General features: G+C 49.7%; 2 protein-coding genes across 5 annotated transcripts in view; one reads left to right on the top strand and one right to left on the bottom strand.

The window, feature by feature from the left end:
* The window catches only part of LOC142900313 (MAM domain-containing glycosylphosphatidylinositol anchor protein 2), a 150122-nt gene that overhangs the window by 67341 nt on the left and 66755 nt on the right, over nt 1-16026 (top strand). For all 4 annotated transcript variants that reach the window (XM_076044525.1, XM_076044527.1, XM_076044524.1 and 1 more), the window contains exons 4-6: nt 11058-11254; nt 14828-14960; nt 15532-15801. In XM_076044525.1, the coding sequence (XP_075900640.1) occupies nt 11058-11254; nt 14828-14960; nt 15532-15801 (600 nt within the window). The remainder of the gene's footprint in view (nt 1-11057; nt 11255-14827; nt 14961-15531; nt 15802-16026) is intronic.
* Nucleotides 1-16026, bottom strand: part of LOC142900317 (low choriolytic enzyme-like) — an 80302-nt gene that overhangs the window by 32192 nt on the left and 32084 nt on the right. The gene's annotated exons all lie outside the window — the stretch shown is intronic.

Here is a 16026-nt window from a genome sequence, read left to right as displayed (position 1 = left end):
GCCGCTCGACGGAGTTGGCACTTCCTATCTCATCAGGTGTTCCATTCGGGGCTGAAAGGTGGCCCCGAGCAAATGTTTGCGCGCGGGGCCGGATGAGGAAAACATTGACTCCCAGAGACAGAAAAGGGTAAAAAAAAAAGAAGAAAAGAAAGAAAATCAAGTTTTAGGTGAGTCTCTCGCAACTTGCCTTTGTTCCTTATGCGGCCGATGTCAGCACTTCTGAAAATTTAAAAAGTGAGGTGGAGAAAACGTCACTCCCGGAAAGTTTTCAGGAACATGTTTCCGAGTCGATAGGTAGCGGTTTTGCAGACACCTTATCCCAGTGGTTCTCAAACTTTCTCTGTCACGCCCCACCTTGGAGGAAGAAAATTTCTCATGCCCCACATGCCCCCCCCCCTCCTCCTCCTCCCAAAAAAAAAAAAAAAAAATTTGGTTGGGACTAGAAGCCCCAAATTTGACGTGGCTGTGTCTTGAGGTATCCCGATGAACCTGCAAGTGGTCCCATGTCTCTAGGACAAAGTTGACCTTTGACCCCATAGACTTGCATGGCATTAGGGCAGTGGTTCTCAAACTTTCTCTGTCACGCCCCACCTTGAAGCCTATGTTGTTGTTAGGCTTCGGGTTGTTCCGAAGGATCGCATTCCATCAGACGGATCAGGTTACCAAGCCTGATGTTTCATTGAGGAGTCATTCAAGTTTAAATATTTCCCCATTTAGATCAATGGCGTTTAGTAATATTCTGAGTTGTGTGGCCGAAACTCTGGCTGGTAAAATTGTAGGTATATGCAGAGGAAGGTGCGTGGGACGCTGATCTTTCGGGAGCCCGTTTTTAAGTGTGATGAAGACTTTGCTCGGGGCCAGTTCAAAAGGTTGAGTTATGACTCACCGTGAGTTACGACACGATAATTTGCAATTCATCCTCCAGTCATGAAACACTTATTGTCTTGACTCCATCGTGGGAAAATGAAATGATTCATCAACAATTCCATTTTAGTTTAGTTTTGTTGTTGCTCGCCTCATGAGTGCACGATGTGAGTCCTTTCACAATGTTTGCAACGCTTTTACTTGGCCAGTTTTGCTAGCTAGCTGCAACTACACCACTCTGAGGAACATACTACAAGACGTGCCAAACACTTTGATATCTTACACACCCATTTCTGATAGAAGCTAATGTTGTCTTCAGTGTTTCACCTCTAAATGATTTAGAAAAGAATAGAACAAAACAGTGAGACAGATTTAGCATAAAACTGTGTTGACAAAAAAAGAGAGTCACTTTACATGTCTTCTTTTTTGGAATTACAGGACACATTTTTACCAGGTGTGTGGAAATTAGGTCTATGATGTAGATTTCCCGAGCAGCGTCTCAAATGCCACATAATAGCAAGGGTTATTGTGTCCCGTTACGAGTGACGACGGATTCAAAGTCGTGCTGTTTCCCAGCACTGCTGTTTCTATGTTATTAGCCGCTAATGGCCACTTAACCAAGCTATCGGTAGCTAGATAGCATGATTTAAAAGGCCCCCAGCCCAGAGTTTCCGCTTGACATTCTTGCCCAAGGATTAAAGCTAATGAACCGGAGTGGACATGTAAAAGAATTAGCATAACACCGTCACCATACATTAGGGAGATAATATATCCTCCGTTTGCCGCGCTGCATGTGGAAAAAGTCAAGGCTCGGTTGGCCCGCCATGCCTAGCTGCCCCTGCTAAGCTACTGTCTCAACGCTGCGAGTGGGTGGACCTGAAGAGATGTTTAACCCTGAATAAAAATCAAGACGTAAGAACGAAATTTTGAATAATCCTCACGCATTCTACTCTGAGGGGACTCTATAACTTTTGATGGTGTTTAAGCAGCATAAAATCACTGCATGGCATCTTTAGTATCAAATTCAGGACTTGGGAAAGAACCTGGAGTCGGACTGGACCGGATAAGACGAAGGACAGGGCGAGATGCCTGCTGATGTATTATACTTTTTTTTTTTTTTTTTACTTTTTTTAAGATTTACCCAAAAGATCCTGTAATGTATACAGACAAAGATGTATGTGCAGTGGACCCCTTAAGTGCTTTTGGATGGTAATGATGCGACGTGATGAATGGCACCATGAGGGCCACGGCCAGCCTGTTGGAATCGGGACGGAATGAATCAGCACATTATGTGTACATTATGTAAATGTTTGCTGCTTTGGTTAATGGAGGTACGGCCAGTTCACGACTGCCCATTACTCTTTCAAGGACTTCCTCGGGGGAGGGGCCAGAGTGGAGCCAACTTCATCGCCCGTCTCCCCAGCGGGGGCCCTCGCAACCCGCCACACTCTTGCTTTAGTGTTTTGTATGCTAATGTGATTATCTGCCGCACAGTTCCAATTATTATTATTTTTTAATTATTTTTAAATCCCCTTTTTGTTTTTTAAAGAGCCCGACTTACATAATAAGGCGTGCTAAGAACAAAACGTCTGAGGCGTAACACAATTCAGACAACTCACGCCGCGGGAGAGAAATATAAGACAAAGAGAAGGGGGGGGGGGGGGGGAACCAACACGATTATAAAAAAAAAGATGTCAGATTGGTTTGGAAATTAAATTGTAGCTTTACGGTGTAAATCCTACTTTCCTTTTGAGAGTGCAGAAATCAAAACAATCATCAAGGTCAACATGACATGTTAAGATTTAGGATCAATGGCTGCGTTCAGACTGCAGGCGAATCTGATTCAAATCAGATTCCTTCTCAAATCCAATTTTTAGGGCTGACTGTCCACACTGTTTTTTAGCAAGCGTCCAAATGGGATCTGGCTCTGTTCGCACCGGGCCACACTACTGACCCATCTGACAGGTCGCCAGAACTACTTCAACATCAACTACAATCTGCATGGGCTGAAAATCGGATTTTGGCTGTCAGTCTGAACGCGGCTGATATACAGTCAGAGGATGAGACCGTATGAAGGATTCTGACTCTATCAGGAAGAAGCTTCCTACCTTTTCAAAAGTGTGTTGTTGTTGTTTGTTGTAATTTGCCCCCAACATTCAACAAGTGCAAAACAACATATACCATCGTCAGCTGACCTCAAAAGGAAACCCAGCCATTCAGATAACGCCCCCAGCTGGCCAGGTTTCACATGATTCTGATGTTCAGAACGACATCACTGTGACATTTTTTTTTACCTAACATGGCTTACATGTAAAGAAAGAAAGGAGAAAATTCCAATTTGTTAAAGAGAAAAAATGGGCCTCAGCAAAAGACAAAGAGACAAAAGAGAATTTCCTGCGGGAGGAACGGGTTTCACTGGGCTCGACGTGCACATGGAGATCCTTTGTGTGTGGCGAGGCGGCGGCGGCGGCGGCGTTCGCTCAGTCGCTGGACTCGTGTCAAGAATCCCCTCAATAATAAATAAGATCTTGTTGCGCAGCAGGTTTGAACACCTCTTGCGAGCGTCACGTCGGCCCCCGAGTCATTAAGACACAACTCGTCTCTCCATGAATACTGCACGGCGGCGCCACAGGTGACGTCGCCGGCGACGGATGTGCGTCCCCCAAGTCGCATCCCGACCGAACCTCGCCGTCCCGGGCCCAACTTTTTAACTTTTTTTTTTGTCTAAAGGCAGAGCCGCGTGGCTCAGATCGCTGCTCTGCGGTCGGCTGCTTTTTCCGGGGGGAAGATGAATTAAAGGGGAGATGGGCCGAGGCAGACGCTGCTGTCTGAGGGAGAGGGATGAAGAGGAGATTCATTACCTCCCCAACTCACCCCCCTCCCCCTCCCCACTAAGACATGTAAACACACACACACACACACACACACACACACACACACACACACACATGCACAGCCAAATTGGGTCTCATTATTTCCTCATATCCATCACCGGGAGGAAGTGAAGGGGCTTCCAGGTTGTGATGTCAGCTCGCTGACGTCTGCCCTTCCATTTATCACTCACACACGAACGCAGGCACACTCTCTCTCTCTTTCCCTCTCCCTCTCCCTCTCCCTCTCTCTCCCTCTCTCACGCACGCACGCACACATCGGCCGTGGCTGACGACGCCCAGTTTGCTACCAGGACGGTGTAATTGGAAAAGGTCTGTCACCGAGGAAGATGGAGGTGCACTCACGTGTGGGCATGCACAAGCACGCACGCACACACACACACGCACACACACACACACACACAGCGGCAGCTCCGTTCCACCTCCAGAGTGCCATGACGTCCACGTGGCTGCGCGGAAGCCGCCTCCCACTCCAGTTAAAAAAGACAACAGCACCAGAAGCTCTGCGGCTTGTTCTTGAGGCCGCTAAATGTGATTTTGTTGTTGTTGTTGTTGTTGTTGTTGTTTGTGGTACATTGGTAGCGATCAGATTTTTCGCCACATTAGCAGCCAAATAGCTGGGTGGAGGTGGAGGTGGGGAAGGCGGAATGTATTATGCCACCTCGTACCGTAGCTTCCCTCCCTTCCCGCAGCTCCGTTCAGCTCCTCGCTTCACTGCGTGCTTTGGAAATCTTAACGGATGCTAAATTATATTTATCCGGGACCTGGCGGCTGTGGGCGTGCAGCAGCGTGGGTCCGTTAGCGTTGCCGCCGCCGATGCTTACTGTCTTGTGTAATCCGCATATCCTCCAGTCAGCGCTCGCTTTCAGGGGGGGCGGAGGGGGGGGGGGGGGAGTCTTTGAGGTAGAATAACACGAAAAAGGGCAAAGAAAAGGTGTTTCCTCAAGCAGCTTCCCCCACCAGAAAGGGAAAATAAAAAATAATACAAGGAATGTGGAAAGACATCATGAATAATCCAAGCCGTGCTGTACAGAATCCAGGGTGCGTCACCAGCACCAGCACCAGCACCAGCAGCAGCAGCAGCAGAAGCGGGGCAGTGTTTCCTCGCGACTTCCCCCTTTGCCCGCGCCGCGTCTCGGCCGCAGATTCAAGGCCTTCAGTGAGTTTCGCCCTTTAACCGCCGCCGGTTCTCTCCGCCCTCAACTCACCAGGAACCGTTCCGCTTCGTTCCGAGTGTTCTGGGATGCTTAATGACGCTGGCTTCACTCGTCTTTCACTGCTGCTGCTTTCCGGGCGGTTACGCATCGGTAGGTCCTAGCATGCTAACGCTAGCCTACCCCACGATCCTTACCTGTTTCACTGTGGCATAGTTTTCTTATTTGCAGTCCTTCGTTTAACAGTCTAATCCTGAACTGAGTATGAGGATGTCTTATACAGTGGCAGGGGAAAAAAAGTTTTTGGACTTCATGCATATTTGATGTATAATGGACTGCATTGTGCTAAGAATCTAAAAGTGCAATTTATTTCCATATGCCACGCTCATTACCATAATGACATTTAAAAAAAATAAAAAGATTTATCACTGTCCCCTCACAGCTGGGAGGTTGCAGGTTCGAGTCCCGTGATCCTGGTTACCTGTGTGTTGTTGGAACTCTTCTCCCCGTGGCCGTGTGGCAACTCAGGATTGTCTGGCGGTGGTGTGATTGTGTGCGCGGGAGGTTGTTTGGATGTCCATGTGTCCCTGCGACGAACCGCCAACTCATCCAGGCTGCTCCGCCCCCCACCAGCCCACCACCCCCAGGCTTCCAGACAGCGAAGAGTCATCGCTCAACTTTTATATCCAATGTGTCTCCATTTTCCCAACATTTTCCCAGTTTCCGTTTCCTCAAATGGGCCTTTTAAAATGAACAGGGGATGAGCACTGAAGTGAAAGTCGTGCTTGGCAACGACTTTTGGGAGTCGGCAAAGTGGAACCCTGGCGAAGGCGCCCGTCAACTAATTGCTGTTCTAAAAAAAAAAAGTGTCTGGATGCCTTGGCTATACGGTACAACGTGTTTGGACCTTGTCAATGTGTCTCTCCACACACAAAAAAAAGAATATATATATATATTTAGATATAGACGCGCCTCCAACACCTCCCGGCTCCCCGGCAGCTGAATGAGCCCGGCGGCGGATTCTTCTCCTTCTTCATCTTCATCTCCCGCCGTCCTTCCTTTTCCTGCGGCTGTAACACAAAGCAGCGGGCGCCGCCGCCACCGCCGCCACCGCGTCGCACAATGACACTCGGGTTTGGGCCGAGATATCTCTGTTACACAGGCGCCGCCGACAGAGAGGAACTCATCGGGGAGGAAAAATGGATGCGCGGCACTCGGCCGTCTGCCCTCCCCGAGCTCATCCATCTACCCATCCGTCCGTCCGTCCGTCCGTCTATCCACCCATACGAGCCCAACAGCAGCCGAGCGGCGCCCTAAATAGATGCATCCGGCGGCAGCCAGTTTATTGTGGAGTACGGCGGCGGTGGTGAGATAGGGGTCACCGTCGCCGGGGGGGGTCGGCGGAGGCCGAGAGACGGAGGCGGCGGAAATGTTCTGCCAGTAAATTACATGGTGGATTCACATATTCCATCAGGAGGCCTCGGCCGGGAGATGGGTGTCACATATCGCCAACACGGCTTATTAACCTCTCGACCCGCGTAAAAGGGGGTGGAAAAAAGGAGGCACGCCGGCGCCACACCATTTAGGATTATTTTTGTGCTATTTTGCGCCCGTCCCCCGTCACCCCCGCCCCATCCAGAGCTCCGGTGTTTTTTTTGTTTTTTCTTTCACGATGCGGCGGGCGAGATGGATGTTATTTTCAGGTCTGTCGCATGTGAAGTGCTCGTATACCACCGGAAAAGGCCTGAAAACATCTTTATCCAGAGATTTAAGAGCTTAGCCGAAGTGTGAGCAGTGCTGCTAAGGGTGACGGGGGGGGGGGTGCGCACCTTGGCCCGGCTTCGCTGTCGGCGTCGGGTTAATGGCCCGAGAGCGCAGGGCGGCTTTCAGAGAACATAGTTTTCTTGAGGTTGCATCTGTCGCTATAAATCTGTACACAGGAAATGTAGCTAGTTAGCTTACATATGAATTTTCTGGTGCGGTGGGATTGCAAATCGGTAATTATTATTTATCATGAAAATGCAAAGCAATCAGGTTGTGCGGATACTGTTTTAGTGGCTTTAGTGGAAACGTGTCAAGGACTCATGAATGGCTTATTAAAAAGTAAACAAGAACCTAACCTCAGCGCAACTAACGTGGCTATGTGAAGCTAACAACCCTGTTTTTTATGTATTTTATCGCGCTGTCGGGCCTTGAAGTGTAAAAACAAATGTTGTGACTTTTTTTTTTTTCTTTTACGTTAAATTACGCTGTTACGACTATTACGGTGAGGGTTAGTTAGTTTTTCCAAAAAAAAAAACAGAAAGCATCCAAAACAAACAGGCAGGGGACGAGGAAAAAAAAGAGAAGGGTGGCTGTAGTTTTTATGGCCTAGAAATTAACGTGGAGCTGCTGCCTCTGAAGAGCAGGCTGGGAGGTGAGGTCCTCTCCGGGGCGCGCTGCCAGGTAATAGCCCCTAATTGCTCGCATTGCTCAATTTCTGGCAGGGAAATTTCCGACAAAGGCGGCGCGTCAACCTTATTTGAGTGCGGGAGACGGCCGCCGTACAGCATCAGCACCTCATTAACCCCGCATCTGGGTGCCGGCAAATTAGACGTATTACGAGCTCGCGGCCCCTCATTTTCCCTCCTTTTTGTCGCCACCCGTCTCGCCACGACCGCAGAGGCTTTTTTTTTTTTTTTTTTTTCCCCTAGCGGCCCCTCGGCTCTAAACGAACTAAAAAAAAGCGGTTTGTCGTCAACATCACTCAATTAGCTTTTTTTTTGTTTCATTTGTTTTGTCTTGCACGGATGTCACCCCCAGGTCTCTGAATTAAAGTCAGTGGCAAATTAATCGACTGACGGATCCGAGACCTCGGCGTCCCGGATGGCAAATCAAATATTTTTTGTGACATCAACACCCAAATAAGATCAAGGAAATCAAAATAAAAGTCACTCAGGTGTTTGCGTCCGGGGTCGTGTGTGGTTGGGGGGGCGCTGTTTGTGTGTCTACAGAGCAGGTGCCTTTTGGCAGGTCAGGATGGCGAAGGATGAAAGGAAGGCGCCGCGGTTTGAAGTGATAATGAAGCAACATCTTTAATCTCCGCCTATTCTTTCATCCGCGCCACTCACTCACGCCCTTATTTGTTGGACAAATGCTTCGGAAGGCCTTTTCTTTAAAAGGCGAGCTGGTGGGGATTGATGTCTTTCGTTAGCTTCCTCGCTAAAGGATGAAAATAAGCGATAAGCTAAATCGATGACCCCTCTTTTGTTTCGGTCCGCCTCCCGACGCTTCTGCCGTCTTAATTTCGCAGAGAGAAACTCGGTTGTTTGCCAACTCGTCACAGCTGGCGGGAGCGAGCGGGGCGAGCGATGCTAAGGTTAGCGCGCCGGAGCGTTTAGCACGCGCACCAGATTTAGCGGCCTGTGAACCCATAAACCTGCAATTACAAACCCCTAACAACTCGCCGCCGTCTTTTTATTTCCCCTTCCTTCCCCTCCCATCTTCACCCCTCCGGAGCTCGGGAGGATTTTCTAAAAGCCTCACAATCAGTCGTGCGTGACTTCGGAAGCTAATTGCGCAACAGTGACACGCATCCTGGTCGCTGAGCGAACGAGCGAGCGAGCACGGCCGCACTTGTGCACGCACGCACGCACGCACGCACGCACGCACGCACGCACGCACGCACGCACAAGACTGAGTGAAAATCCTTTTTTGCCAGCGCGAGGAGGGTTGGAGGTGGATTTTATTTTTTTATTTATTTATTTTTTGTTTGAAATTCATCAAATTTTAATCCGGTTGCATTCATTTCCATATTTCCATATTTATCTTCTCTTGCGCTCCGAGCGTGCACTTGTGCCTCGCATATCATTCCGGCCCTATTAATAGCGGGGGGGGGGGAGAAGAAGAAGAAAAAAACTCACCTAATGTGGCGACATACAGAATCGTTGCACGCTCTTGTCACCACCGCAAGAGAATGAAGGAGAGAGAGAGAGAGAGAGAGATGGAGAGATGGAGAGAGAGAGAGAGAGAGAGAGAGAGAGAGAGAGAGAGAAATATATGGAAATTCTTCTCGGTGCTGCGTTCAAAGACACGTGTTATTCCGGGGCGAGATAGGGCTGTCGGGCGGACGGCTCCACTCCCACTGCAGATGGCAAATTGGCTGTTTGAGGCAGGAAATAAACACCGTGTAAGACCCCCCCTACCCCCCCCCCCCCCCACACACACACACACACACACACACACACCTCAATCCCCCCGCCAACCCCCCCAGTCCTCTTTATGAATCAGGGTATTTACCGAGAGCTTCTAGAATGGAGTCATCAACGCCACGCGTTGTCCCCTGTTGTTGTTTCTCTCTCTCTCTCTCTCTCTCTCTCTCTCTCTCTCTCTCTCTCTCTCTCTCTCTCCCTGCCCCACTCTGCTATCACTCCCCTCAAAGGTAATTGCTCTTACCTGAGACACTGTAATGGATCCTGGATGAAGTATTGACCGCCGCCGGGTTTTGATTAAGGGGGCTGCAGGGCAGAACATGTCTTTAATGAAAGCGGGGGGGAATCAGCATTCTGGTGGCCGGGATGCTGCAGAGCGAAGCCTCCTTGATTAGGACTTGATCCGCAGCAAATCCAGCAGTTTGGGGGGGGGTCATTGCAACTGAATTAACGGCGGTAAATTCAACCATTAATAATACCCGAGGCAGGGCTGGTCGGGGTCTCCCCCCCCCCCCAACCGAGGTCTTAGAATCGCTAAAGACCTGTTTGTTGAGCGAACCTTCACTTTGCTCACTCTGCTCACTCGCAGGCTCACCTTCCGGCTCCCGGGAGTCTTTAATCACTGGCGAGAAGCGTTTGCGCCTCAATGATCCACGTTGGTCGACTGTTGAGTCAGTGGCTTTTCAGGGGGACATTGTTGAGGTGAAGGGAACAGGAGTGGACAGAGGTGAGAAGAAGGACGACGGCTGGTCTGCACCACAGAGAGAGTGAGAGGTGGAAGGGAGGGTGCCAAGGTGGGAGGATTAGGGTGAGGAGAGGGGAGTGAGGTGGGAAGTAGTGGAAGGATGGAGGGATGAACTTGAGGGGTGAAAGGTGGAGAGATGGAGGAGTGCAGGGATGAAGGGACCTGGGATAAGGGGATGAGGAGTAAAGGGAAAAGTTGGAAGAAGGGCAGAGAGCTGGGGAGGAGGGGCTGAGCAGGTAGAAGTGGGCGTGTCCAGTAACCGACGGGGGCGGGGTGTGATGGAGGCGTGGCTCAGTCGTTCACCCTGATGGACTCTTGAACTCGTGAGTCGACTGAACTTTCCTCGGGGGGTTGGGGCCCCAATTAGCGCCCCTCCCCCCTCGTGCCTCCCCCCCCACCACCACCACCACCACTTTGAATCACTCTTCCCTCTTTTTTTTTTTTTTTTGCCGTTTAAGACCGATTTCATCTCGGAGGAAGATGAAAGACGAACACAGCACACACACACACCCAACCAACCCCGCCCCCTCCTCTTCCTCTTCCTCAATCACGTTTTTTCAGCGTGCAAATGGACATAATCTAAAAAGGGGGGGGTCGTGGTGGTGGTTGGGGGGCATTAGCATGCTAAAGAGACGCCACGGCCGTGATGATGAACGCCATTTGCCGAGGCTTAATGCGATAGCCGCCTAAGATGATTAACTTTGGATCCCTTTAATCAGCCACGAGCACTTCCTCAAATAAGCGGTGGCGGAGGCGGCGGCACAGGGTGGAAAACTCGCAGTGCGGTACAGTAGCACGGCGCCGGAGCGAGGCTTCGGCGTTTGTCGTCCTCGCTAGGGTTGCCACCTCCTAGAGTTTCAAAACCCGGGACATCCCGGGCGGGGAGGGGGGGGGGCGTCCCCGAAATATATGGGACAAAGTGAAGTGCGTCCCGTATCAGTTCATTACGGGACAGGTTTTTTAGTTGCCAAATATTAGACAATCGCGTATTTTACGGTAGTAGACCACAGACAGAAATCAAATGAGGTTTTGTCATTTTCCCTAAAAAACGGGACAAATTGTGTCCCGGGAGAGATTTTATTTTTCCGGGGACAGGTGGTGAAAAAAAGAGAACAATTCTGGGAAAAAAACGGGACGGGTGGCAACACTCGTCCTCGCCCCGTCTGGAGCTCTCTCACAGTTTGCTCCTCTTTTGTGGCTCGTCTGTTTCCAGACCTGGACGACCCCATGGTGACGGTGCACCAGAGCATCGGCGAGGCCAAGGAGCAGTTCTACTACGAGAGGACGGTGTTCCTGCGCTGCGTGGCCAACTCCAACCCGCCCGTCCGCTACAGCTGGCACCGCGGCCGGGAGGTGCTGACGCAGGGCTCCGACAAGGGCGTGGAGATCTACGAGCCCTTCTTCACGCAGGTGAGCCGGAGGCAACGCGGCCCAGGCCGGAAAAAATAATAATAATGATGAAAATTTAAAAAAATCCAAAAGAAGTCGCAGACAGGACGCGTATGGCGGTGACAGGCCAGTGGTTTGGAGCTTTCGGAAAAGTCACTGTTAGCACCTTTTGCTAGCGCAGTCTAAAATTTGGCCTATTAGCTTTGAAAAAGACAACAACAACAAAAAAAAACCTACCTAAAGTGAAAGTGCAATTTTTTTTTTTAGAAAGTTTTTCAAATTTTGCCATTTCCATAAATTCTTTGATGCAGTATTTTTTTGTTATTTTATAAAATGTGTTTTATCGGGCATCAATAATACAAAATTTCCACACAAAATGAAAACATTCCATTAGTCAGCGCTCACATTTTCATTTTTGTTTTACCAATGCACCCCCCTCCCATCCTGTCCCTTAGCCAAAACCCCAAAACCCTGAAACCCAAAACAGCAATGTTATGGAAAAAAAAACACACACACAAAAAAAATAAATAAATAATAAGTGTGATGGGAAAGAGAAGAAAAGCAACACAAAACAAAAATGAAACGCTTGTTTTTGATCTTTCAGCGAAACCACAAAACAAAAAAACAAATAAATGCTCTCATAAGTGAATAAACCAGGCCTTCTTTCCTTGTTAGGTCGTAAAAAAAAAAAACTTTTCGACTCGGATGCTGTTATTTATTTTTTCTTGGCGCCGACCTCTACAGAAGGGCCACTTTAACCGCCACCAAACAACAAGCGGCACTTCCGCTGCCGCCGCCGCCGTCCTGTAGTTGCAGCCGGCAGATGAGCAGATTAAGCTGCGGCCTAATAAAGAACTCATTAAGGAACTCATTAACCCCGATGAATGGCCGCACCAGTCTGACAACTCCGCTTTCACCCCGGTCACAGGCACCAAAGTCGCAGCCGCTCGGATGTTCTGCGCTCCACTGAAATGGAGAAGCTTTGTGTTCCGAAAGGCTTTTTTTTTTTTTTTCCTTCTTCCCCGCCTCCTTCGCAGCCAAGCGACGACCTGATCGAATTTGTTCCGTCACTGCTGAAGGAATTGCTGGGTTTTTCGTTTCTGTCTTTCTTTCTTTTCTTTTTTTTTTTTTTTTTAGTTTTTTTAGTTTTTTTTTTTTTTTTTCTGCATTGATTGAGCCAAATGTGATTTGTATGTCGAACCGGCAGCGCAAGAGGGAATGGAAATCTGGCGGGGAGAAAAAAAACAGACACGGCAGACGAGAGGGGGGAAAAGAGGCTTAAGGAAAGCGGAGAAGCTGAAGGAAGAAAGAATTGAAAGCGATGTTTGGCCAAATGAAGAGAGATGTTGGAGGAGCCGAGCAGCTCGGCCCCGTTGTCGTCGTCGTCGTCGGGCTCTGATTTCCTCTTTCCCCGCTCGCCTTTGCTCGCATGCAGAGATCTGAGAATGTTCAAAATCATCCCCAACCAAAGATTAGCTCTGCACGTCTAAAGTCGGAGTAAATACACTCATTTGGGCTAAAAGATCAACCCAAAATAGGTTTCCTCTAATATTTACCAACCAAAATAACAACAAAGCTAATACACGAAGCTATTGCGGCAAATTTTAAAATCAAACAGCCGGTTGCGATGGCAGAAGAAGCTCACAGCGACTTTTCCCAAAGGCTCCGTGAGGATTTGAAGACCGGACCGTCCGCACTTCGCCTCTTCTCTTCCCTCCGTCACTCTTCATCTCATCACCCCTTCATTCTCAGCTCCTTCTTCTTCTTCTTCTTCTTCTTCTTCTTCTTCTTCTTCTTCTTCTTCCTTTCTTTTTTTTTCAATCTCTTGCCTTCGCTTTTCCACCCGAGACTGTCAAAGCCGCGGCCGGAATGTGAAACCCCACCTCGTGTGAAAATCCGAGCCGTCGCGACGCCTCCGCGCGCATCGGCGTCAAACTACCGCGCGTGCGGCTTTCTTGCGAGGGCGGCCGCCTCCTCCGCAGCTCGAGACTGATGCTCCCTTCAAGAGCATCTCCGAGGTGCTGACACAGGAGCAATTTCTGTCGGCTAATGGTGCAAGGTAGTGCCGGGGTGTTGTTGTTTTTTTTTTTCACCTTTCTTTTCTCCTCCCCTCGCATCAAAACGGCGATCGTTGGAAACCAGAAGGGGACCCCTGTTGCTTTTTGAACCACTTTTCATCAAGCGCTCGCCGCAGCCGACTCTCAGCGAGAGAGAAAATACACTTCCCCCTGCAAGCTCGCGGAGAGCTTCTCCTCGCCGATCCCTCGTCCAATTTGTTTTTAATGTGTTTGTCCTTTTCCCTGACTTTCTTTTTTTTACTTCTCGCCCTGTTCCCTTTCTTATAGAACCACTGCGCTAAAGCGTGGCTGCCGGAATCCCGCAGCGCCTTCCCCCCCCAAAGTTAGTAGAGGCGAGGGAGGGGAGGGGGACGAGGAGTAGGAGGAGGAGGAGGAGGAGGAGGAGGAGGAGGAGGACTTATATGCAGTAATTGACAATTGGCGATTGCCGGCTTTGTCGCCTCGACTGAACCACAAACTCCCGCGCTGGTCTCGAGGGCGGAGGCAAACCAGGCCAAATGGCTCTGATTTGCCATCGTGAGGGACGAGATTGCGAATGAGTCGCATTATTAGTGTGCGTCGTTAGTTGTTGTCAAGCCGAAGAAAAACAGAGATCGCTGTTCATTCCGTGATTCCAGTCAAGACTTGTTTGAAAAGATAACTGGATGTACGAAAAAAAATTGATGATTTAAAAACTTTCAATTGGATTATTTTGGAGGAAACTGCGACCAAACAAATCATGTCGTCTCCCCCCCCCCCCCCCTGCTAAGTGCAAATGGAGTCCGTCGACTAAGCTCCAAAATAAGGGGGGGAGAGAATTTGTTACTTTGATGCGTCAATACTTCTCACACTGTTGGATTGCCTGTGAAATACCAGAGCAACAGAGTTGAGCATGTTGGCAGCAGCACCCCCCCCCCCCCCCCCCCATTTGGAAATTAGCCAAATGTTGTTGCTGCTATCGCCCAACCATAACGCGCCATTTTCACTTTGTAGTGAACTGGTCATGTGACCCCCGTACGTCACGTTCGGTGATGCGTAAATGCGATGTACCTCTCTATCGACACGTCTGAACAACCCCCTCATGAGAGCGTCAAAACCTTTCAGTGATATTTGAGAGGTTTTTCCAAGTGAACGTGTTTCCGTGACCAATCTTTTATTGCGATATTTAGGTTTTTGCGCAATTCTTGAGTGAGAATCTCACTCTTTGGCGAAATCGCAACCTAATCACGCCCGTGTTTTCTAAACCCCCTGATTCCAGCCGTCCTCGCCTCCCCCGATGCAGCGATACCCTCCCAAACATGCCACCAACATTCCAAAAGTGATGTCAAAGTCATAAATTATGCTAATCCCCAATTTTTCTTTTCATTTCCACTCCATCAAAAACGCGTCATGCATATTTATGGCCCTGACCTTTCTTTGGAGCCCGCTTGGCCTTTGTTCGCTCGCGCTCTCCCGGGCGCTGCGCCTTCCTTTATCTCGAATACATTGATATTTTGCACACATTTGCATACGGGTGTCGGTTTGGTCTGAGCTGCAGGGGGAAACGAAGATACTGAAGCTGAAGAACCTGCGGCCCCAGGACTACGCCAACTACAGCTGCATCGCCTCCGTCAGGAACGTGTGCGGCATCCCGGACCGCAGCGTCATCTTCAGACTCACCAACAAGACAGGTAGCCAGCGCGACGCCGGCAACATTCTGATAGTGGCCTCGGAAAGGTCAAACCCCCGCACACCACCACCCTCACCATTACATCCCCCCCTCCTCTCTCCTGGTAACGTTGCAGACTCTTGGGAATGGAACTAGAAACAGTTTTTCTCTATTCTCTGGTCCGCTGACTCGCTTCTCAGCTTCCATTGTTGGACGTCTGAAGATGCATTCGCATCGCGCCACGCTGCGATGCCAAAAACAAGCCCTAGAATAACAAGAGAGAACAGAAAAGTGAGAAAAAGTGTTTTTGAGCGGATTGAATTGAATAAAAATAAAGAGCCGAGCGAGAAGCCCCGGGTTTCACCACTAGCGGTGGTACGTCGCTAGCTTAGTTAAATTATGCTGATTAGCGTATAAACAGGAAAACTCCTTCAAGATCTGACTCAGAATATTATGTTAATCAAGAAAATGGATCTTAATTGGAGTATGCTGCGCGCGTAAACACGCTAATTACGTTTTTTTTTTTTTATAAATTAAATAAATGCATTAAACACATACCTCTACTCCCCCCCCACCCCCCCCACTCCCTCCAGCTTCCCCGTCCATCAAGCTCCTGGTGGAGGACCCCATCGTGGTGAACCCGGGCCAGACCGTGTCCTTGGTGTGCATCACCACCAGCGGGGAGCCGCCGCCCCTCCTCACCTGGGTCAGCAGCAACGACAGCCTGCCGCAGCGCAGCGTGGTGAAGGGCGGCACGCTCACGCTGCCGGCCATCTCCTCCAGCGAGGCCGGCGTCTACAGCTGCGTGGCCACCAACAACGTGGGCAACCCGGCCAAGAAGTCCACCACCATCGTGGTGCGAGGTAGGCGACCGACGACCGGGTGTTGAATCCAACAGGGAGCAAAGTCAGGAGGTTCGAGTCGAGGCGTTTCGCGGCTCACGTGGTTCACAACTGGAAGCCGTTTTGTCTTCCTGGCTTCCTTCAGAGCGGCTTGGCGCAGGAAGGAACCTCACTGGCAGTAGAACACACAACAAAGTGGAATCATCACTTGCTAGTGGAGGTTGGCAAATAGACGGATCTGGCAGA

The sequence above is a fragment of the Nelusetta ayraudi genome, unplaced genomic scaffold (genome assembly GCF_046127955.1).
Source record: "Nelusetta ayraudi isolate G7.1 ecotype Tasmania unplaced genomic scaffold, CSIRO-AGI_Nayr_v1 ptg000082l, whole genome shotgun sequence".
NCBI classification, from domain to species: domain Eukaryota; kingdom Metazoa; phylum Chordata; class Actinopteri; order Tetraodontiformes; family Monacanthidae; genus Nelusetta; species Nelusetta ayraudi.
Note: the sequence above shows the minus strand (reverse complement) of the source record. Positions and strands in the feature narration are given on the sequence as shown.